This window comes from Pseudopipra pipra, chromosome 3 (assembly GCF_036250125.1).
Source record: "Pseudopipra pipra isolate bDixPip1 chromosome 3, bDixPip1.hap1, whole genome shotgun sequence".
NCBI lineage: Eukaryota > Metazoa > Chordata > Aves > Passeriformes > Pipridae > Pseudopipra > Pseudopipra pipra.
In genome coordinates, this window is record NC_087551.1 from 66,676,990 (window position 1) to 66,702,353 (window position 25,364).

At 39.8% G+C, this 25,364-nt stretch overlaps 1 protein-coding gene across 2 annotated transcripts in view; it reads right to left on the reverse strand.

Moving 5' to 3' along the window:
- Nucleotides 1-25,364, reverse strand: part of DCBLD1 (discoidin, CUB and LCCL domain containing 1) — a 48,783-nt gene that overhangs the window by 11,879 nt on the left and 11,540 nt on the right. For both annotated transcript variants that reach the window (XM_064649687.1, XM_064649688.1), the window contains exons 2-8: nt 20,812-21,024; nt 10,167-10,304; nt 9,545-9,596; nt 8,723-8,795; nt 6,973-7,106; nt 2,589-2,629; nt 1,093-1,308 (exon numbers count right to left, since the gene is read on the reverse strand). In XM_064649687.1, coding sequence (XP_064505757.1) covers nt 1,093-1,308; nt 2,589-2,629; nt 6,973-7,106; nt 8,723-8,795; nt 9,545-9,596; nt 10,167-10,304; nt 20,812-21,024 — 867 coding nt within the window. The remainder of the gene's footprint in view (nt 1-1,092; nt 1,309-2,588; nt 2,630-6,972; nt 7,107-8,722; nt 8,796-9,544; nt 9,597-10,166; nt 10,305-20,811; nt 21,025-25,364) is intronic.

Below are 25,364 nucleotides of genomic sequence, written 5' to 3' on the forward strand. Positions count from 1 at the left end.
TCAGTCCAACCCTTGATCCAACACCCCTGTGGTTACTAGACCATGGCACTAAGTGCCACATCCAGTCTCATCTTAAAAACCTCCAGGGATGGTGAATCCACCACCTCCCTGGGCAGCCCGTTCCAATGTCTGATTACTCTCTCTGTAAAAAATGTCTTCCTAAAATCCAACCTAAACCTCCCCTGGTACAGTTTAAGACCGTGTCCTCTTGTCCTACAGCTGGTTGTCTGGGAGAAGAGACCAACACCCACCTGGCTACAACCTCCTTTCAGTAGTTGTAGAGAGTGATGAGGTCTCCCCTGAGCCTCCTCTTCTCCAGGCTAAACAACCCCAGCTCCCTCAGCCTCTCCTCATAGGACTTGTGCTCGAGTCCCTTCACCAGCCTTCACCTGGAGGAAGAACTTCTTTACTGTGCAGGTGAAAGAGCACTGGGAACATGTTGCCCAGAGAGGTTGTGAAGTCTCCTTCACTGGAGATCTTCAAGAACCATCTGTACACAATCCCGTGCCATGTGCTCTGCTTGAGCAGGGAGGGTGGACCAGATGACCCCCTGTGGTCCCTTTCCAACTTTATCTATTCTGTGATTCTGTGACTCCAAAATGATAATTGCTTTTTGGTATTATGGTCCATATCAGCCATCTTTACATCTTTAGCAGCAACTGTAATTTACATTTTTACACCTAAATCAGGAGATGGAAACACGAATTTCTTTCACCTGGACCATTGTTTCAAAGGCTATGACTTTCATGTTTCTTATTGATTCCAGAACTGCACCATTAACAGATCCTAAGCAATTGTTTATCATCCACCCCGGCTCTACCAGTCCCTGTGTGTTTTGTTCTGTCAGCATGTTTATAGATCAGACACACATGACAATTGAGTTGAACACTATATCTCCATAGGAAGACCAGTCTTGTAAATAGCCAACATTTTTTTAAATATTCAAGAATATTTTTAAATATTCTTGAATGCAGAACATTTCATTACATTTAACAAAAGAAACATTGCATTTGTGCACTATTAGCTTTTCTGCTGCATTCATTTTGTTCTTCAGCTGCAACACCAGTTTCTAATAACCAGACAGCGACATACCTGTTATTCTCTTCTTCTCTCCCAGGTCTATCTCCAACCATTCACGATTGCTGCTGTGGTTAGAGGCCCAAGCCAATCCCAGGACTTGAAGCCAAGCCTTGTCAGGAGACCACTGGAATAGTTGCCCAAACTCGTTGGTCTCCTCCCAGTAGGAAGATGCAGTAACCTGGCTCTTGGAGAGGAATCCCTCTTCCAGACTGAGAGATTTGTTGCAGCCTAGGAGTCCCCACACAGACAGGCAGAAGGAGTTACTTTGCGTTTTCACAGGATATTTTTACATTAGGCTAGCAACATTTAAAGACCACCCACAACAGCCAAATCAGACATTGCTGAATCTACTGCTAGCCTGATGCTCTCCATTAGCTGTGGTGTTTACCAGAATTTGTAGTGGATGATCCAGTACCAGCGTGGTGCAGTCCCTCTCCTTTACCAATCTAACTCCTACGTACAAGACACCTTCTGACTACATCTGCTATTTTTGCAATTTTGTTTTTTTAATCTCTGCACTTTTGTCTCATTCCTGTGAAGACTTTTTATTTTTAAATTTTCCTTCTGAAACATAATATTTATGTTTTGAGATTGGTGTTAACTAATTCTGCTCTACAAAACATTTCACAGATGAAGGCACTGTACTGAAAGGAACACTTTACTGTAAATATTTCATGATTCTCACCTGCAATTAGGGCTAAGAAAGTTACTCATTAGAGAAGTTCCTTGATACTGCTGCCAAGACATGATATCATGAAGATAATAGCTGCAGGTAAGTATTACAAACTCCACCAAAGAACCCACAAAATTTCTGCATATCGAGGTTCTTCAGAGAAAACAGGCCAGTGGAATATGGTTTCAATGAAGTTAAAAATAATTCCTTGGCAGATTTAAAGGCCTATACACGTTTTCAGTTTTCAGTGGAATAGTAAATGATTTTATCTCAAATGAGTAAAATATAATCCAAATGAATGAATGTGAACTTTTCTCCCCTCTTTGCTGTGTTTTATGCAAATGAACAGCTTGACAGATTAAAAAGAGGGTTTTGCATCTTGGAAAGTCATAAACAAAAACTCGTTCTATATCAGTGCAATATAAATATATCTTCGTTCCTCCTATGATTTTTTTCTCTTCTTGTATGATGAAGATGAAATTTATAAATGTCTGAAGAAAAATTGCTTTAATTTTTCTGTAGCCAAAAGTACATAAAAATGGGATTATCTGATTGCCATTTTTCATATGCTGGCACTAGAAATGCAACAGCAGAATACTATTTCGGTTTCTCGTCTATGTGCGTATGACCGCACATATTCTCTGTTTTTTTTCTAGCTCACTTCACATCCCTTCAATTTTTTTATTCACTTACCAATCTTAAAAAATTGCTGTCCTAAAACATCCTTCTTAGACACAGCCTGACATTCTCCTGATCATTTTTTAAAACTTTTGCAGAAAATACTTAAATAAAAAGGTAACATATGAATAGCTAAAAATAAAGCAATTGTTCTTACCATTCGAAGTAAATGTAAACCGCTTATCTGACAGTGAACCACTGTAAGAAAAGAAAAAGGTAATTCAGCCTTTCATGAGGTGATCACAGGAATGCTGAGGTACAGTTTCAGAATCACTGTTTATCCAGTAAAATGTCTCTGGCCAGACAGCCGCTTTCTTTGCACTCTAGTGCATCTCTTACTGTGACTGAATTCCAATCATTTTGTAAATGGATTTGAACATTTGTTATGCTTTAAAGTGACTTCCTGTTGCATCAGCCTGTTACTCTTGCTACATGTGAAGGAGTTACACTTGATGGCAACTAAACCACACCAGCTCTGGCCATTCCTGCTTGGGCTTCAGGTGTGTCATAGGATGCCACTGGATGAAAACTACTTGTTTTAATCTGGGTGGGAACCACTTCTTTATAACCATGGCCAACATCTCCCATCAGGAATGGTTCTTTATGCTCCATTAACCACATCTATTCATCTCTTTTTCTTCCTGCTTCTGACAGGGACTGCTTTGCTTCAGGAGAAAAGCCATTTCTTGGGCCACTCCACACAGGCCTGCACAATGCAGGACAAGATAAAATCATCACTGTGAGGGAAAGCTGAGCTTCCCTTGGCCTCCCAGGGAGCACTTTCTGATTCCCAAGGAGATGCCCCTGAGGTTTCATTCCAGAAGCAATGACGCTGACTGGCTGCCTAATAAAAAGGAAGGCCTGGGTTTTAACGTGAAATTAGTTTGGATTTCTTAAAAATCTGACCCCTTCACCGTCAGTTCAATTAGCTGCATGCATCACTTGCCCCTTTTGAAAAGCCTTGGCCAGCGTGACTGAGCAGTAAAACAACTTCTGCACTAAGCATCAAGACAGTTCCCTTTCAGGCTGCCCTTTTGTTGTTGACCAGGAAAATTTCCCCCCGAGGTACTGTCTGCAGGCTAAACCACGGTGTGCACTGTCTGTATGTTTTGAGAGTACTGCAAATGGGGAATAGGAAAGTAGTCCCATGTCAAGGTCAATAAAAACACTGCCTCTTTCTGTCACTGAGGGAAAACTAATGACTACAGGCAAACGAAGCCCATCAGAGATGATGGGGAGCACTGGGTGGGAGCTGATTTGTTTGGGCATGTAGGTGGCATGTAGCTAGAAGGGGAAACACAAGCCCTCCCTCCCACATCTTCCCCCCAGGCAATCCTCAGGGGCGATCAGATGCACTCTGCTCACTTCAAACCAGTTCAACATCAGAGCCAAAATATTTTTTGCTTTCTTAGTAAATGCAAAGCAATCCATTTCAAGAGAAAAGAAGAAAATAAACACCTATAGTGATCAGTAAAACCTACCCAAAACAGCAATCACGGCACTCCTTGAATATGATAAAGCTTTGTAATAAAAAAGTCACCCAGATCCCTTTCAAATAGAGAGCAGCAAATTTAGCAAATAAAGGGAGGAGATTACCATTTCTAAGGTTTATAAAGCTATGAAATCAAGCTGAAATACTTCTTCTATAATTCACTAAAGAGGAAAAAGTAATTCAGTAAGTGGTAATTCATCAGTTTCCTAATGTGACAACTGGCATTCGTCACACAAATTCCACTTTGTCCTTTAAGGAAGGGTATCGCCCCCTGCTCCTCATTTTCCTGACAACCTTCAGGATCCTGCCTTTCTAACAATACTAGTGGCAGCACTACATAGAAGACCTGTGCTGGTAGCTCTGCAAAAAAACGGATGCTACTTCCCATAATAAGTAAAATAAATAAATATAAAATACAATTTTTTTCCAGAGTTGGTCTCAAGCAAGCTTTTCCTAAGCAGTGAAAGTTAACCCCAAATCTCATCTTTCTCTGTTCACAAGCACACAGTATCTTCTGTTTTCAAAGACAAATGATTTCATGTGCGTAGATGCATAGTGAGAGGCCAGGCCACGTCACAAACTTAAACCCTCCTGTATTTGTACTGGGTAGCAGAACTGCCCAATAAATTCAGCCACTTGGTCTTCATTACAGCATTTGTGGGTGCAGGTCCATGCGTGGATCATGAGAACTGAAAACCTCACAGATGCTGGTGCGTAACAAGCGCACTGAAAAATGGAGTGGGGAGGCGAAGGTCAGCTCTCCCGGGATGATGGGCAAGAGAGCTCTGTTAACAATGCAGATACTTAACAGCTCGATGCACTCCAGCACCAGCTTTTGATGAGGTCAATTTCAGCTCAAGCCACTAAATAATTTAAATCTTTAGTACTGGAATCCACTGTAAATGAGATTTTAAAAGCTTGAGTAAGCTTTTATTTAAGGGCACCTGAAAAGCTCTTAAAGCACTGCTGCTCAAGCACCAATTTTTTCTTGCCAGCACTGGCTTCTCTGCAGGATTTTCTTTCACTGTGTAGGTACCCTGAGGACAGGGAAGCCATGCAACTTTGCAAATACCTCTTGTAAAAGCTTTCTTAAAGCATATGTGTTGGTTCATTTTTTTAGTAAACAGGCTCACTGTTTCTAGGAACATTTTTTCATGATTTGAAAAAAAAGGATTTCCCTGAATACTCCAGATTTCCTCTCCTGGCATAATGGGCTCACATCAGCAGTTCATCTGCTCCAGGGATTGTCCCAGCTGCCAGGTATGGCAGAAGCATCCTAGGAATCCCATTTTTCTTAAGGTCCATGCCATCTAGTTTGCAGGCATCCAACCCAGTATGAGCCTGTTTACCTGTAGCTCCCTGTATAACCTGTAGAAAGTGACAGTTGTCTCCTCAGGGCAATTCAGTCTCTTCAAGATGTGCATCATGCTCAAGGAGTGCCCTAGTAGGCAGAAGAGCTACAGGGGCTATGCTCCTTCTTAGGCTGCTTTCTCAGGGGCTTCACATTAAATTGGCTACATCCAAGCCCTGGAGGCTGGCTTCAGCCTGGAAGCACGTTTCAGCTTTCCTTCAAGTAAATGGGAGTTTTCCCACTTGATGTAACAGAGACAAGTTTGCATCTCCATGGATACTTCTATTACTCAAGTGAAATGGATGGGATATTTTGTGAATAGCAAAATTAAAAGGACACAGTTAAGGCGATTGGTAATTTACACAAACTGTTTTCCCCCAGCACATGCGCATTTGCTGTCTTAAACACTTAATTCCTTGCCCATAGCTCTTGTACTGTGAAAAAAATACAAATGGGAATCATAACTGCCTTTCATTATAAAATTTCATGTGCTGCTATCTGAGTTACTCCTACTGGGACTGTCAAGGATCACAAACATATGAATGTATGTAAACAGTTCTGTAACATCTTCAGGTAAGGTACAAAGTATTAAATTTTTGGTTTCACTAAGCTGGCATGTGTGATGGAAAGAATTTGTATTATTTGTTTTATGGAGGAGCTTGGTGCCTGAGCAGAGCTATCAATCCTGCTCTGCTTGATACAACTTTATATTAATTTTCTTTGGCAATCAACTTTCAAGAAATATAGAAAATATTTAGGCTTTACAGTTCTTTGGCTATGATCTACATACTACCCAGGTTTGTATACTTCAGTTCCATTATATATAAAGCATTTCAATCTGTGCTGAAGTTTAAGCACAGCAACAGAGCAAATGAATGCCTTTTTTTTTTTTTTAATGAATGAAACTATGATTGTAAAATTGTCAGGAGGGTGTGAGAAATCATGGAGAAAACAGGAAAATAGTATAAAAAACACATATTCTCTTAGCTCTCATAGCTGTGGGATGGAAATTTCCCTTCCTACTTAAAAAAAAAGCCTCATGTAAAATCCAGATAACATTTGAAAATTAAAAACTATAAACCAAGAGGAATGACAGAAGCAGTTGCTGGAAGGGCTTACTGTGCTGGATAGAGATTAGAGGATTTATTTCTACTTCAACAACAGTACAATTAAAAGTGAGAAGATAAGCAGGAAATATAACACCCTTGCTTTAAATATTCTAAAAGAGAAAAACTCTGAACATGTCAATAGCACAGTGTTTAAGAAGTTGTTCATTAAATCCCCTATGGCTCAATGGCACTTTTTATTTATTCAGTCTTCCTAGCTTTTTTCAAACTTTAACATGAATTTACCATGATTTATTAGCACATCGATTAAAGGTGTTCATTGCAGAACATCATATTCTCTTGTATCTGCTAACAAAGTAATTTGTAGATATGTGTTGGAAAGAATAGAAGGAAAAAAAGAAGAAAATACTTCACTACATGGTATAGAGCCACTGAAAACTTTGAATATTTTCCTATCTCCAATGCCAACACCATTCTAATAAAGCTATAGAAGCTAAGCCCAAAAGCCTCTAGACCCACACCTAACATCCTTTCCTCCCCAAAATGGTGTCCCCAGCTGCTTCTGCTGATGTGGACAGTGCACTGTACCCCGGGATTTGCCCCCAGTGGGAGCTCCACCAGTGGTACTCACTCTTGTGAGGGGATGCCATTGGCGACGGCGCCTTCGTAGCGGCTGATGCCCTTCTGCTGCGTGACGCTGATCTGCCCACCCAGCTCGTCCGTGATCACGCCCGCATGTATCGCAGATTTGCACAACAGTGAGGTCTGAAAGGCAGAAGCCAAAACTCAGAAGATCAATCTGACAAACTGCAAATGCTTTCCCTTCCGAGCCACTAGTATACAGGTGTTACAGCTCATAAAATCCAGGTAAAGCTCAAGAGAAATACGAGGCAGGGCAGGAAGGAAGAACAGCAATCTTTGAGAGATATACATTTCCCAAAGTAATGTCTTTTGGGTTTTTTTTAAATGAAAGATCAAATAATCTGCTTCTGAGAAGGTGCTGTAAGATTGTCACTCCTCAGGAAAACAAAGTCAAAGGCAAGGCGGGATTTCCTTGGGAAGATAAATCAGTAATTGCTTGCTATTCGTGCCTGAAGGTAGACCTACCTATTACTGCACCTTAGGACTTGAGTCATGGCGTACATTAGGAGATTTAGCTATGTGTTGACTAGCTGCTGCTGGGTTTTAAGTATAGCCCATTTACCAGTGTCTGAGGTGGGATAGCGCTGAAAAATACAGGCAGGACAACTTCTGTGCTGACTATGTGGCTGCAGGCAGAAATTGGTCTGGTTCACAGAGGCCCTGCTTGGGCTGTGCTACTGGAAAATCTGGGCTGCTGGGCTGTTCCCTCCAGGGAGGGCTGGCGGGGAGCAGGGGCTCAAAGGCAGCAGGTCTCCAGGGGAGCCCTGCAGGTTCTTCCCATCAGATAAGCTAAATCCTTCTTAATGGTGAAGGGAAAATGTCTTTCACAAATTCCTCAGTGCAGATAAGATCTGCATGAGGTCATGCCGTGTGCTGCTTTTCTGTCCTAATCATCCAACCCAAGGGCAGAATAACTCCAGCTAATGAGAATGTAATGTGGCATTTCTTTGTTTCTTCAGCTCTGCCACTTTCCAGGCTGGAGCCGGCAAGCTTGAGTAACTGGATGAACAGGTTAAACATCAACACTGACTTTTTGGAAACACAGCAACTGTTATAGTTGTGATAGGGTGGGATTTTACTTCAGGGATATGATTAAGCTTACTCTTTGAGATTTCACAGGCGTGACAGGAGGACAGTCCATGGTGAGTGGCACAGAGAGGGCAGAGCTCTGTGTGATATGAACTGTGGATAAATGCAAGCACTTGGGCAAATTCTTCGCTTTAAAGAACAAGCAGTTAGAACAACCCAAGAGGTTGGTAGTTATCAGTGGGATGTGATTAGGCAGTGTGTAATATTTATTTCATCTCAGAGGAGATTGCTAGGATACTGCAGGCATAATCCTAAAGAAAAACCATGTGTTACTGAAATGTATTTTTTTCACATGTGGACACCAGAAAAGTAAAAACTAAAATCACAGAAATATTTGGTACATGGATGAACACTGCCTCAAGAGGGACAAACCCTATGCAGGGTTTTTCCAGAAAGCCAGAAACCACAAGTCAGTAGGTGTATTTGACAATTAGTGGACTTTGTTCTCACACAATTGATTTGTCTGTTTGACAAGTGTCTCTGTGTGCTTATATACTGATAGCTTACTTATATACTGATAATAAAGGGTCTATTTAACACAGTTGGGAATAATTACTGACAAAAGTCAAGCAGCAAAAGTTTAAACTGAGTGGTTCTATTCATGTTTCTTTCATCTTTATGAATTTCTCCTCATTATTCTGTGTACTTACATCTCTGTATCCTTCTCCAATATTCCCAGAAATGTCACCTGCTATGTCTCTGCAGCCAGCAGGACAGTATCTGCTGTAGTGAGAGGAGAAAGGCTTGTTTAAAACATGAACCGCAGTGATGATACACACAAATAAACTCATACAAAAGAAATACCTTCAAACCAATAATTATTTTAGCAGCAATTTCTGGCTGGTGGTCTGTTAGTGAGTCTAAGGGATAAATAAATGGGCCCTCAAGTTTATAGGTGGACTGGACACAGTAGCACACAAAGAAACAGAAAAGCAGTTTTGCAAGGGCACTTATTTCTGTCTAATTCTCTTGTTCTAGAAATGCTACCATGTGAGTTTTCAGTGCAGACCAGATAAGAAGCCTATATGCACACTCAGACAGCAGCCAGAAGAGCACAATTTATTACCACTTCAAATCCTATCACAAAGTTCAAGGAATCAAGAAATTATAGCTTGTCCTCAGATAATCTTATATCAGCTGGGATGTGATCTGCTCTCAGAGGGAGCACTGGAATTTAAAGCTATTTTGAATTTCAAAGTGGAAACTGTTTTTATATATACCACATATATGTAAGCCCTAATGAGTATTGCTGAGAGCTCTGCAACTCCATTCCATCATTTTTCTGGGCTGCAGACTTCCATTCTGCACTACTGCTTCTCATAACAGAGCCTTGGACCATTACAGCATTGGAACTCAAAAAAATTCACTTCTCCAGAAAACCAAGACTGTTTTCTAACATTTTCTAATGACTGGACCAGATGACAGATACAGCAAAGCAAGCCAGAATGCAGAGAGCTACAAACCCTCTTTACCTGAATTCAGCCTTTGTATAGTGGTTTGCCCGTTCCAAACAGGTGATTAGATCTGTGGAAAGTTTACAAATGTCAATTCCCATTGTAGGATGTAGAAATAGAGACAAATATTTGGTTAAATGTGTAATTACATTTAAAGACCCCTCTGTATAATATTTAAGCAATTTTGTTAGACTGGAAGCAACAGATATGGTTCTCCCTCATTCTTTTCAACTCTCTCTTTTACTCCTCTTCTGTTTTACACCTTCATCAAAGTTGAACAGACCTCCAGAACATTAAATGTAGGAAGGAAAATAATAATCTGTCCTACCCCGTGCTCACCCCGTGCTACTGCTTACCACAGTAAGGTGGATGCTGGAGCCCAGAAAACAGTGGAGCTTCAAGGAGAATGTATTAATTTTCTCTTTCACTGGGCCTTTATTGCAGGTGGTCTAACAGCCATTATATCTGGTTAATGCTACAACTATTCCTTGCATACATGCTATTAAAAATACCTTGGTTGATGATAATCTGGAAATATTTAGGATCAAACATTTGGGCTAAAGTCTATGTGTGTAAAGAAAATAATGAAATAGGGGGGACTATGCCACTAATCCTCTACTACTTTTGGATTTCACTTTACCTGGATGATCACTACTGGCATAGGACAACAGAAAACCTCGTCCTGACACATGGGATCCACTCTCAAAGTGAATAGTTGCCTCATTGCTATCCAGAATGATTTCTTTGGGGACAGGCATCACATTACCACAATACGGCCCTATGGCAGAACAAAGAAGATTTCAAAAGTTTAGATGACATAATTAGACTGGAATATTCTCATGATTAGCAAAGAGTTTCATAACACATCCATTCTCTTTCAGTAACAATCCAAATGTTGACAAAAGGTTTTTGGCTTCAGTCCTTTATGGGTATGAGCTATAAAGTTATCCTGACAAGGAGTGGCCAGGATCCAGTTGTCTCTCCATGGCAGAAATTCCATTATGTGTCTCTCATCACATAAGCCTTAAGAGAATGATTAATGCCCTTTGACCTTTGAAGTATAGCATGCTTACAATCAGCAGTAATTCATTAGAGAAAATAACAGAACATTTAAAAGCAATCCAAGGGCTCTAGGCAGGGTCCCCTAGATAAACTTTCCAGATGCATACAGCTCGTGCTGCTGTAGCTCAGCAGCCAGTCAGGAAGGATTAGGATCACAGAGTACCTGGTTTTCAAGGACCTTCGTGCCACAAATCGTACTACAAGACATTTAACACCTTACTGGGAACATTTCTTAATCTTTTCCTTTTAAAAACACCATCAGGTCATGGAATTACACAGTTCAAGTCTCCAGAATTTTAAAGGAAAAGGAGAGGTAGAGAAAGGGGAAGATGAAGGGAGCGGGACAGGGAGACAAGAGCCTTGTGCTTACATTGAATTAGATAAGGGTTTTATAGCTACCAACTACAGTATCTTGGAACAGTCTTTGGGACACTCCTTTCTCGTGAGAGCAGACATGCCCAGGACTCCTAGTAATTACATTTGCTTCTTCAGAAGTCAGTTCCCAAAGGGAGCATTCCTTTGAGACTGCCACAGTCTCTGCGCTTGCCTTCTGTCACCATACCTGGTGCAAACACTTGTCCCTGGCTACCCTCAGGCACAGATAATACAGAAAACCCCAAGTAGTTTGGGTACACTTGTCTGAATTTATGAGGCTATTTACAATATAAACTGCAAAGAGGTTTTGTGAGGTGGGAAACAGATTTTTTTCCCAAGAGAAAAAAAGATACAAGCGACCCCCTTTACGAGCCTTCAGCCCATCTGTTCTGTTGAGGTGAATGACAGCTTTTGTGTCCTAAAGTAAGTCTTTGGGATGAAAAATGATCGGTTTGATTTTTCCTAGACAACCTCATTTTGTTGATTGTGGCTACTTTAGGGCAATTTGGAACTGACTTCTGAGACACAAGAAATTACATTCACAGCATGACACAAATTTGATGAGTGATACCCTTCCTAACAGGCTCCTAGAAGCTTCTTCATTTTACTTGATATCCTGGAGTTGGGGGGAGAAGGAGAGCTCTTTCCCAAATACTTCATTTGCCTTATTACAGCTATAAGGTCAGCCTATAGAGTAGCCCGACAGGAGCCAACGACAGCCAGCTGTCAGCAGAATGGGACAAACAAAAGAAGGAACTATTGTCTTTTGGCTTATAAAAGTCACATGATGAAGCCAGGCAGGCAGAGAAACAAGAGAGGAATATGACATTTCCCTGGACTACTCATGTGTTGAAAAATGACTCACGACTTAGTCAGAGAAAACAGTGTCTATAAAAAGGGTTAAACAAATTGCTTAGGAAATGAACTTATCAAAAAGACAGCATCTGACACCGTGTCATACCAGACAACTGCACAAGTGATTTTTTTGAGAAGGTCTTTTGTGTCAGATTGCAGTGGGAGAAGTAAAGTGCTAACTTAGATATTTTTTTTGAGAGAGAGAGAGAGAGAAAGGAGAAGAAGACAGAGAGGCATTGCAGTTCTTCAAAACAAACACCTGAGAAAGTTTTAGTCCTTTTCTTCTCTGAAGGACTGTCTGTACATATTTTCTCACAAGTACTCTTTGGCTTTCTCCCTCGCAGCAATTGGCACTGACCTATCTACTCTGTAGGTATAATTTAGATGACTGATTCACAAAACCACACATCAGCTGGATCAGGGATGAGTGTCTCCTCCAGTAGCAAGTCTACATACGTTCCATATAATTATACAAACAAATCACACATCATGAGCAAAACCAATAAAATAAAATATAAAATAGGCTAGACTTACAGAGTTGTATAATCCAAATGAAAGCCAGAAATTCAGAAACAATCAGCTTAAGAAACCAGCATTTGATGTCTAAAGACAAGTTTTTACTTGTGATAAATCCAAAAATGGTATTTTTTGGATTTAAATCCAGGCTATGGTATTTTCTGCTAAGAGCAGTTCTGGTGTACTGAGATATTTCCATGGGTAGCTCAAAATTAAGGGGGCCTATGATGAATTCCTTAGAGAACACAGAAACAAGAAAGATTATGCACTCAAGGAAGGACTATTTTCTGAAAGTTTATCAGTTTTCTGCAAAGATTTTTAAGAAAAAAATAGGTGTGGGATTTATTAATACTCTAAAACATTAACTTGTTCTCTTGATGCAAACTAAGGAAGGCTTGCAAAATATTTAAATATATTTTTTCTCAATAAATCAGGTAACACCATGTCAGCACTATCCTGTGAGGTCCTCAGACTTGCCTGAGGTCTAGCAGAGTTTATTTCCATGTTATCAAATACAGAAATAAGTGCTGAGAGGTAGTGCTCAGAAAAAAAGTGTAAGCATTATCTCACCCCTATATTGATGTTCTTAGAGAAGCTGATCAGACACCAGGTTGGCTTAGAGGTTTTCTACTCCCTGAAAAGGTAGACGTGTACAGTCTGTTTTTCAGGAAAAGGTGTTAATCCACTATTTTTGCTGTTTACTGTGTTTAAAATGACCTGTGTAAAAGCACCTTTCTGATTTGATTTACCTAATAATATTGGTTCTGGTTTAGCAGCACCTCACTCCATTTTGCCAGGTTTTTGCAGAGTGGCTTTTTTACCTCAAATTCTCATTTTCCCCCCGAATCAATTTATTTTACATTGATGGTCTTCCAAGAAATTCTCCAGGGGAACAACTAGTAATGCTTAGAAAATAAAACTGATTCAGGATCAAGACAATTCTCTGGGTTCAGTTTTGACTGATGAGAGAATTTTATGCTTTCATCTGTTTCCTAATTTTCTTTAGAAAAATAACATCTTTGTTTTTATGGACTCTTTCCTATGCACTTCCATATAGCAATCCTCCATTTCCTTTCATGCTGTAAAGCCAGAGACAACATAGTCTTGTGGTCTCTCTGCATTTCAGCTTGTGGTGTGCCTGAATTAGATGCACTTTCTATATACACAGTAATGCCTAGCAGATTTGCTCTCCATTGACTTACCCATTACCTCGAATACATATATTGTGAGAATTTATAGGCATTAGAAGTATAAAACTAATCAGCATCTGTAAACATTAGACTTCATCTGAAAACTCTATTTACTACTCAGTATTTTCCATTTTAAGACAATTGAGGTATTTGGCAAAAATACTTCTAAAACTCATACATTCATATGTGCTCCCTGTGTTGTCTGTCCATTCCACCTAGGATTTATTGATTTTTATGAGCTGTCTATATGAATACAGTACAACCATAGTCGAGATGAGAGATGATGGAGAAAGCCTTGGTTTGTGTCTGGTATGAAAATGAGAAACTTGCTTATAGGGCCCTGTTAATTTTTGCTGCAGCATTTGGACTTGACTCTGGATAAATATCTAATTCCCAAAACTGGAACTTAGCCAAAAATTTTTAAGATCCCTTTTGAGAACTGCCAGATCACGTTATCAGTTTTTCATCTCCTAATGTTAGTTGTGAGGTAAGTTGTTTTGCATATTCAGTTTGAAAAACGAGTCATGAATGCTGATCTCTCTCTGTTTCCTGTTAAAGTCACTTGGCTGGAGCTCTGATGGGGTAACTAGGCAGGATTATTGAGTTTGTTTACTAAGAACAAAGAAAAGAGTTTGATTTAATAAACAGATGTGTTACATGTGATGAAACTGAGTAGGTGTTTTCCATATTTCAGTATTATTACATCTAGATGCCAGGGCCTTTTCTTCTTTCCGTGTCTCATTAACAAGTTGACCCAACTGTGGTTCCGTCTGTTCGCTCCAGATTCTTTATATATATATATGTATATATATATATACGTATATATATATATAAAAATATAATTCTGCAGGAGAGATATTAGGAGTCTAAGGATTTCAAATATACCTAATTTAATTTAATATTCTCTATAATTAAACTAACATTTAATGCCTTTCCTCCAGAACATTTGATCTGCTGGTATGGTCTAGGTGGCTTAAATTAAATACTTTTATTTTGGAATCACTGTCTCCAAGTAGTATTAACATCCTGCAAGATACACAATAAATTGTCTCGTGGATATCCTTTGGATTGCTTCTCTGGAGGCTGAAGAGACTATTTTATGTGTTGTTTATTTTTTAAATGTTAGCAAAGGCCTACTGCTTTTGTCTTTTTCATAATAATGTTGTTTTGCAAATCTGATGATCTTTACAGCATTGTCTGGTTTTATGAGGTCTAGTTTATTTCTCCTGTCAACCAGGCTCTGGCACAGCTCATGAGCTTTCTTTGTTGAATTATGTTCCTTTATTTTTTCTACTTCCCATAAGAAGTACTGTGCTTAGAGGACCCTCTACTCTTACACCAGCTGGCAATGCCTACATGCCGTTTGTTTCTGTGGTTCTTAATACTTTCTGCCTCTTCTATAAGGCTTTTGCTTCCTTTTAGAAGCAATTATTTCCCTCTTTAGCTATTGAATGTCTGGTTCACTATGCTCATTCTCCTTTCAAATTCCCAAACTTCACTTGAAATCTGCAGTTTGACGTTCACAGAGGTCTTTAAGAAACTCAGTTTAGATATCAAATCATAACATCCTCCGTTCAACAGAGAATCTTCTTCATTTTTTTTCAGTCTTTACTTAGAGAATAAGGCACAGTTGTCAGGTAAGGTGCAGCAACAATCCCATAGATATTCCTCTCCAGTTTTAATATGTCCTAATGCATTTGTTTGGGGAAAACAATGTTTTAAAATGTCATCCTTATATTCAGTCGCCTTTTCTCAAATAAATCAACTTGGCATTACCTCAGTAGCTCGGGAAGGACAGGGGCTATGATGAACACAGATTATGCTTGTTTCACTTCAGAGCTAAAACCTCATCCAGAGTGCAAGTCTTTCACAAATACCACACAAAACCAGCAAGAATCTGTTGTATGAAAACACCTGCATTCTCAAAATTCATCTCCATCCTACATTCACACAAATACTTCATAAGCAGTATGAAGTAACTCTTGATAAGCAGTAAGTCTTCCTCTCCTCCAGACCAAGAGAGGTCCTCTTTGCTCCAACCATGACATGCACATGTGCAGAGGTAACAAGCATGACCCCACAAGGACGTGCCAGGAGAGAAAAAGTGCTGCTCTATGTCCTTCTTTGCAGGACTCAGGCAAAGTGGTGTTTAATACTCGGTAGATACGAGTTGACAGAGTAGTCAAGATGAGACAGCCTGATTATTCAACATTTAACTCTGTGCAACACAGTCTGACCCCAGGCTGAGTGGTAAACATTTCTTGTTTTAGGAAAAACAAATATAACTTTCATTTAGTGTTTCCAAAGGGTTGCCAAAGACTGCAATAAAGAAAAGAAAAAGGCATCCTCGTTTGACTGGAGAAGTAATCACAATTAAAAAATGGAGGGTCTGGACCACCTGCACAGGCTGTACATCTGACTGCTTGACTTCAAGTGAGATCCCTCACTTCTAACATTGCTGTGGTTTTAGCCAAATCCAAAGACAGAACCACAGCAACAGCTAGGAATCGTGAGTGAAGAGCTGTAGTTTAACAAGAACCAGAGAATAATACATAATACACTGTATGCAGCTAAAAGAACGGTCCATTTGATAAAACAAAACACAGACATTCTTTATTGCATCGATCTTTCCAAATCTGAAACCTCAGGATACTCAAGCAACCACTGAGGCGAAACCCAACTGTTAGAAGAGTTTTGACTGTTAAGAAACTGCTTGACTTGATCTTCAGCAAGAACTTGTCTGGGCATTTCCCTGGGTTTCCTGAAATACCAGAAACAATACAATAATAACAAGTTTCCTTTGAGGGACAAAAAAGAAACCTGGACACACCCTTTATTCAAGCAAGATATTTATTTCTATACATAATAAGAAGAGACTGGTTTGATGAATCCCCTCAAGTCATAATGACAGGTAGGAGGCATCCAAAGGCACTTGGTTCTCCTGCACACCTGCACACACACATGTGCACACTCTCAGCAACTATTAGACACCAGTAAATGCTCAATTTGTCTAACAGCCCATAGTGGCGGGGTGTGGGGAAGAGAAAGCATTTTCAGTAATTTCACTATTTCACATTAGTTACTGGCTGTAAATTATGCAAGAACAAGTCAACTGCACTAACTCTCCAAATTATTACTAGTCACTCAGCAGCTCTGACATCCACCCCAGAGGAACACATCAATCTCCTACTGACTGGAAGTGAATGGAGAAGTAAGTAGGCACTTATCTCTTCTTTAGTCTTTCTCTCCAGTCAGGGCTGATGATCAGCTCATAAAATTAAGGGAAAAAATATTAAGCCATTAGATGGGGAAAAAGACAGAAAAGGCAAGGAAAAAGGGTCAGAAGAGGTACAGAATTGTGATAAAGACATATAAAGAAGCTGACTAAAAGCAGTTCCTGTCATACTCTTCAAACATTTATGTTCCACCTTCCTAAGTAGTGCAAATTTTGTTCTTGAGAACTACAAGGCTGACATGGTTAATCTTGTTTTCACATATCCCTTTAACTAATTAAAAAATCAGAAGCTCTACTTCAGAGCTCAGTATTTTTAATATGCTCAGATAATGCAATTAACTCGAGAAGAAAAGCATTTCGGTAAAGGCTTCACCTTGTGTACACTGTGAGATTATGCTCATAATTATTTTTATTCTAGATTCTTTTTGTGGGACAAAACCCTCCATATTTTAATCCAGTGAAAAGCTATGCCTTTGAAACAGAATGTGATCATCTATTTATTTCTCCTAGAGACAAAACTGTGCTAATATTTAAAGGTTTGTCAGACAAAGGTGACTCAGTTCAACCAAAATGGGTGTTAGGCTCCCTTTGCTGACTGATGATTAATATTTTCACATCTAAGTCTGGATACAAAGATAACAGCTTGAAAGAAAAGGCTTGCTACAGGTTCTTTTCTATGGTGAACACTGAAGAAAATAATTTGCAGAGTAATAACCCAGAAATACGGTGTTCAGACATTTTATGTCTCCAGTTTTAGAGCTTCATTAAGAGTATTTAATTACCATCTTTTAATTGCAATATTGGAGAAATCTAAATGCAATAGTTGCCTTCACAGGTCCATCAAAGGTGAGAAGAACTGTAGTGTCACATTAGTGTCTCAGTTGAGACTCAGAGAGGCTTCAGTACATCAGCATACACAACAACACGCTTTTCTAGGAATGAATTGTACTCTTCTATCAGTCTACAAAAATCAAGGAATGTCCTGAACTTGAATAAAATTTGCATGCAAGTGGTCTAATCTGTAGTCACCAATTTACAAAAGTGAAGACATCCATGTTACAGCTAACATAAATCAACTAATCCATTTATTTGTATTTAACAGTTTCCCCTTATTGCACAGAATAGAAATACCCCAAACACAAATTGAGTTACTCTTTGTTGTATTGCATGAGTCGCTGCAGATGGTTATAATCATGAATGAATCACAGTTAAATGTAAAGACTGGAAGAAATCTGAAAGGAAAACAATACTTTGTCATCTGAGTCTTCTTTACCCTAATTTTATATTTACACGCATAATCTAGTGTTTTGCCTCTGACCAATTTTCTAAGCTTCAGATTCACCCCTCAGCAGATGTTTGTACTCACACTGACATTCACACTGTTGTCTTCTGTAGAGTTGAAGAGATCAGCATGATATTTAAAACATATTTCCCTTTGGACCGTATTGTCTTGCAATTGCAAACCTCCTAAATACAGAGCAAAGACTGCTTGGCTAATTTGAAACATGAACAATATTCACACTGCCAGCTTTCCTACTTTGCTTTTTAGGTTTTCTTTTTTAAACCCAGGTCAAATACAGAAAAATGCAAAGATTAGTTTTTAATTGCTCAGATGTTTCCAATGACTGCAAAATATTTTCAATGCTCTATCTTCCTATGAAATAATTTCGATGGCAAAGATAGGTGTCTCCTTGGCCAAAGGGAAGATGTTGACCTGCCTGTAGATGTTCATGAGGAGGAGACAGTTGCAAAGAGGAGATCTGGATTCAGAAACAGCTGTCTAAAATGACACAACAGACTGAATGGATGTAGCAGTGTCTACTCACAGGGCTTCTTTTGCTGACATAAATGCATATTAAAAGCCAGAGCTATGGCAAAACTATTGAAAAAAACTACTTAGAGGAGCTCTAGTCTCATCTAAGAATTACTGTGTCTTTTAAAACACAGTATTATTTAAAACACAGAACTATTTCCACACTGTTGTGCATGGATTGACCTGAATGTAGAGACTTCGTAGGTATGCTGGTGGGAAAGTCTACAGTGAGCTGCAGACCACAAAAAAACATTACAGAGGGTATGTCTGTTTAACCTATAAAACTGGTTTAATCAGATATAAGCAAAATCTGCTAATTGTGCAGTTCATTATGAGAATGCAAATTATAGTCCACATGCATGTAACATTAGCAATCAGGTCTGAAAATGGGTGTGGGAATACTTAAAAAAATTAATTATGTGGAATTGATTGCATAATACACAGGTATTCTGTGCTTACAGGATGAAAAACTGCAGGATAAACTATGTGAAGACGTCTTCATGCTGATGTGTAAGGACTCAAAATTTCAATAAACATCCAACATTCATTTTTCACTTCAGAAAACAATATATTGATTCATCCCTGTTTCCAAGATACTTTGATTAGAAATGCCAAGATAGTATAAATAAAAATTATTCAGATATGTTAATGTAATATCAACCACCTAGTTCTTACTGCCAAGTACAGGCAGACTGTGTCAGGTAAATACAACTCATTACTTACAGTTATGAAATGGATCATAGAACCATGGAATAGTTTGGGTTGTAAGGGACCTTAATCTAATTCCAGCTGCCCCCACCATGGGCAGGGACACTTTCCACTAGATCTGGTTGTTCAGGGCCCCATCCAACCTGTGTTTAAACACTTCCAGGGATGGGGCATCCACAACTTCTCTGGCCAATCTGTTCCAGTGCCTCACCACCCTCATAGTGAAGAAAAAAATAAAAAAACATTTAAAAAAAATCCCAGCACATGTGAACAAAGATGTTCCTTATGCCTCAAATCAAGCTCTATGCAAGGCTTAGATATCAGCATGTCACTGCCCACTCTTAGTGAAGGCTGTTTCAAAATGTAATACCTCCCCCATGAGAAGAGTAATTACCTTTACCTTCCTTTGAGAGCAAGGTTTTAATACTTCACTTGATCTTCTCTTACCAGATGAGTGATAAGCCTATCATGCTGATGAATGAAAGGCAATCAACCCTCCTTACTACTAAGATATCTGTTAGATCTCATCCTTGGAGAACCACATACTTTTCTGAGCCAAGCAATAAGCTGAAAAACCTGCAGAGGCTCTGTGTAGCTCACGTCTTTATCACATTTTCCCATTGAATCCATTCTGCTTGTTAAATCCAGTACAGCACATTCAGCTTCAGCTGACTGATGGGCTACAGCCCATTCCTAACAGGCAAAATCTTAGGAACTGTCAATTCTTGAGTTTACTCCTACATTGGGGATCTCCTTGCAGCCTTGGATTTAAATTAGACTTCTGAAAAAGGGCACATTGACTTGAAAATCAGTTTGACTCTTTTAGAAAGTGCAGATCAAAGTTTCAGTGACATCTGATTGGGAAAAACAACTTGAGAAAGGCCTCAGGTTCTCCCTGGGGGAGGATCCTATTGTTATGATTGTTTAAAGTGCACAGCTATAGCAGATTATTTACTTATCTTCCTGTGCAAATCTCTTACAGCAGTGCAGTCTGGCTTCATGCATTTAATATCTACATGTATTAAAGCCTGTACATTAGCAAAGGTTATCAGTGGCTAATAGGTAGCAATAATAAAGGTTATCTCTTCCCTGCGCCATGAACTGCCTAGAAATAGAGACACGCAGGATCATTTGGCTCCAATTTCTCATCTTTGTCTGGTTCACGAGCAAGCTCTTTCCCTATGCAAGGGAACAGGGCTGCTATAGATCCACAAACTTGCTGTACCAAAACTGTGACAGTGAAGCTCTGCAGGTCTGAAGGCAGAGCCCTCGAGGTGGATGTGGCAGAGCCAGGCATATGCCCCTGTGTCCCTGGCAGCCCCTCTGCAGCACAGCATGGCAGCACCCTTGGCCTGGGCAGAACTACACACAGTGTGAGGGGCAATGGCCTCCCATACAGAGAAGGACACACTTGAATATGAAAAGGAGGAGGAGGGGACAAAGGCTGACATTTCTTGCATTTTGCTGAGCTGGCCTTTTAGTCACGCTTTCACCATTTCATGCATTGACCATTGTCTTGTCTTTTACGTACCGTGCAATGTTGAAGAGCTCTGGATGGTAAGGTAGCTGGACTCGCATTTCTGTGATTCGATATCCAGGTCTCCAATTTTCAAGATCAGGCGTTTTCCTGGAGGCACTTGGATTTTCTTTTCACAAAGTGTGTAGTTTGGGTATGTACCGGGATAGTTCTTGGATGCCAGCGTCCCACTGTCTTGATACATCACTGTGTGCCCACATCCATCCCCTGCAACAGGAGAACAAAAAAGGAAGAGAAAAGAAATGTAATAAGAAAAATGTAAAAGAAATAAAAAACATATAAAGAAATACTGGCCACATAATCACGTCTCGTGCACTTTCCCCTTTTAAAAAAGTATTTTGAAATACTCCATTTCAGTTCTACTTCTGTTGGAACATAGGTAACTAAAATAAATCTAGCCACATTTCTCTTGTAAAGCAGTAGAAAGGGGGTTGGAAACACTAATGAACTAAGCAGTATTTGAGTGTACTGTACAGACAGTTTCTCTGGCTGTCTGCTTTACAGACAAACCCTACTGAATTCTGAAGAGAGGGTAACTGAATCATACATGAAAGCACAACAGACATGATTTAACTATGTACTGTCATAGACCAAACACCTTACTTTCTTGTTGGCTTTCTTGTCTCAATTGCACAACACAAAAAAACACGGAGGACAAGGTGAAGACACAGGAGAGGCTTCAAAAGGGGGATGTGCATTGTTAATGGTACGCAGGCTACTTCACAGTACATGCCTGGAAATACAAGTGCTGCTGCCTCCTTGCTCAAGGGCTGAGGGCAGGTGCCTGCAAAGTGTGTTTTCATGGCACTGTATAGGAGCCAGCTTGGTTTGGAGCCTTTCCTTGGTGGAGAAGCATCTGAGGAACAGCTGCAGCAGAACATAGGACAACAGGAAAAGGCACATGGAAATACATGGGGGGATGTGTGGACTGACATGGAAAACAGGAAGCATCCACAGAGGGGAAGGAAGCAGGTATCAGATAAGAGACCTTGACTATTAAAGGAAGCAATTTTTACCGAACTATTTAAAAGTATACTAGTAACTTAAAACTGATATATTAAAGCCTAAGCCATTTCATTCTGCTCAATCATCCAAATAATGGAAACTTTTGCAACAGCGAAACTAGGATCATATACATGTGCATGTAGGCAGTCCTTAGCTTTAGGTCAGTTAGGGCATAGGCATTCTTTACATAGGAGTCTTGTATACTGCTTTTCTTTATCTCTGCAAAACTGAAGCTAATCCAAGAAATGTTAATAAAACAGACAGTCCTGCAGAGCTGAGAATTCACAATGTCCTCTTTAACTACCCAAAATTTTACTTTTGGGGATATTTTGGTTAAACTGTTTTGGTTTGTGCATTTTCATTACTATCTGAACTTCCTTCCACAAACACTAGGAAAAACAAACTTAAGGTTTCATAAGATTATTTAAAAATAAACAACAAGAAATGAAGTGTTGAAAAAGAAACATGACTTATTGGGGTTTGTCGGGCAAAGTGGCATGCTATGCAAAGATAAGCTCCAAGCTATCAGACTTTGACTTACTACCATATAATTACACTGCCATTTTATCCAAATCACTCAACTGTTTTTTCACAAGCAACCACATTTATTTTGAAGTTTCAGCGTTATTACTAGCTTTGTTGCCTGCTATTTATTTTTGTTGCAGGTTCGTGCTGGCAATAGAAGGGAATAGAAGATACAGATCCAAAATCAGCTCACTGTAAAACATATTCAATATGTTGTTTTCAGATCTTGTTCACATGCTTTAAAAAAAATCTGTTGTTCCAGTTTTTTATCTAAGCGTTATTGATTTTAGGATGCATAGGAAAATACTCAAGATGAAAGAAAAACTAGCCTCACGAGCAAATAATCTTTTAATGGAAGCTTTCTGCAACTGGAATAAAAATATAAAGGGCAATACAGTACATGAGCTATCAACTTTCTGAACAGAGAGAGGGGTCCACAGAGGTCCAGAAAATGTAAAACCAGATCACTGCTAGCTGAACACAGTACAACCTTGCTGCCTATGTAGCCAACTGCTGTGTAATAAAAAAAAATGCCCATGGCCTTCAATTTACACTGCATGTTTCTATCTGTGAGCATTTGCTTTAGCTGGGCTGATGAAAATAAAGTAACTACAATCTTGAGCTTAGTTTGTAACTTATCCTTATTAGGAAAGAAAAGGGAAAACAAAGGGTGAAGTTACAGGACCACATGGGGATGAACTCCTTAGAATGGAAAGTCTAATATTCACGTAGTTTTCATCTCATTGGGCTATATTCTGGCCTGTGTCACCTTGGTACACTCCTAAGGATCCTTTATGGTATAAAATGCTCCTCAAAAAACTGTAAAGACATTGCTATCGTGGTAAGACCCTGACAACTGTCCAGGTCACACAGCCTTATATTTCTGCAGAAAGTGTAGAGGCAAAACTGTGCATGAGAGACCTCAGCCTGCCTTTGTCGAGGTTATACAAGGTCTTGTTCCCAGGGAAACTCCTTCTTTTTTGTTAAATCTGTCTTTGAGTCAGAGTATTAACACCTGGACATCTTTTGAGCTAAGAATGCATAAATGCTCTTTTCTGACTTTTCACTAGTGGGTCATGGTCATTCAAACACTCTAGCTGATGAGAGGTAGGCTCAGCATCAGCCTGCACCTGTGACATCCCTTGCTGCCTCTGTTCTTGCCTACCTCAAAGGAAAAGCTAATGATAAAAGCTTGTTTGCCATAAGAACTGAAGCAATGTCCAAGAAGTCAGACCAAGTCCTAGTAACTATTGTTTCTTACAGAGAAGGCTGACTGCAGCTCTGAATTTTGAGTTTCTCAGCAAGATTGCCAGAACAAAGAAAAATCTTACACTGAAATTTGCTGTGAAACCCATCCTAGGGAAGGAGTCAGAAGGTATAGAGGGAAGGTACAGCAAAGCTCAGGATCTCATGGTTTAAAGAGAGATTTAATGATTAAATGTTAGTGAAAAAAATTACAAATATAACACCATTATATAACAAGGGCTCAGAAATGGAGGCAAGTTGTAAGAAATTCAAAGTATATCCCTATTTTCAAATGAAAAATGTGAACAATACTACCATTAGTTTTGTTCTTACTATTTTCCACAGAAAATTTTGATTTCCAGTAGAAATGTATTGGCCAAACATCAAAAACACTGAGTTGAAAACACAACTCCTTGTCCTTATGAAAACTATCATTTAAATTCCTGACGTCACACTCTTTTCTATAGGCACAGCTCTTCTGCCTGGAAATATGTTTATTCGACTAGTCAGTTTGACACAGAATTTCTTGCTGACACTGAATTTTAAATTAGCACTACTTCTGAGAACTGTTTTCTATCACCCCATTTGGCAAGAAGCTGGCAGCCTTGCCTCAGACATCCAAGTTTCATCACTTCTCACTGGACAGGAGCAAAGTAAATATTTGAGCACAAGGTATTCAGCAACCAGAGTCTAAACCTACTTAGATTTAATAAAATCTCCCCACAGCACTAGAAGTTATTTAAAGCACATCAAACATGCTTTATAAAACAAGTTCCCATGGGCATTTGAATCAAGACCAAGATCATAGTCTCTGGATCATGGCCCTCGGCCTCCAGGTTGTACCGAAGATAACACAGTACTGAAATTAGGGTTGTTTACCAGAGATAAAAATACTCTCCTAGGGTAGACAATGGAAACAGCTCCCCAAGAAGTGAGAACCACAGCTGCCACCTTCTGCCACAGCAGTGAGCACACCACTCACACCTTGCTCTGTCTCACATGGTGCTCACTGAGAGCAGTGCATCTTTTTAAAACCAAACCCGGGACCACAGCAGAAGACACCAGCACATGTCTCTGCGGTGAGAGCAAGAGGAGATACCAAGTGGCTGGCAGATAGTACCATTTCCCACCCTCAGACACACACACGATGAATGTGTGTGGGACAAGGTGGAAAAGTATCTCCAAGCTGCTGTGTCTGGGCTGGGTCTCACCATGGCTGCTGGCTAACAGGCAGGAGGGCCCCCTGTATACAGGCAGGGGGGGATCTAACTGGTTAGATCCTGGAATCTAACTTGCCCAGGAAGGACGTAGGTAATGAAATCAATGTTCTCAAACAAGTTCTGGCTCCACACTGTGAGCTACCCTCGGCACAGCCCCTAACAGATTCTGAGGCTTTAGCAAAATGATGGTGGTGCCAGAGGCAGCACAGCTAGAGATCTCTAAAATGATGCTGGTTCCTTCAGGCACCCTCTTATCATCCAGAATCACCTGGCTAGGATGATTCGCTCCTCCCTTCCCAAGCCCAGCACACAAGCTGAGCCCTGGTCTCTCACTCCTCTGCTCCCTGGGCTTTTCCACCCCTTACAACACATGTACATGTGCACAGTGCCTTCATCCAAGCAGTCATCACATCCCCTTCTCAGCTAGGGAAAAGGTTACAGTTTTTAAAATAAGTGCTATAAAAAGTTTCTATGTGCTGCACCTTTCAGAAACATGTTGATACGGCCAACTACAAAACAGTTACAGAGTATGGTATCAAAGCACATTTTCAA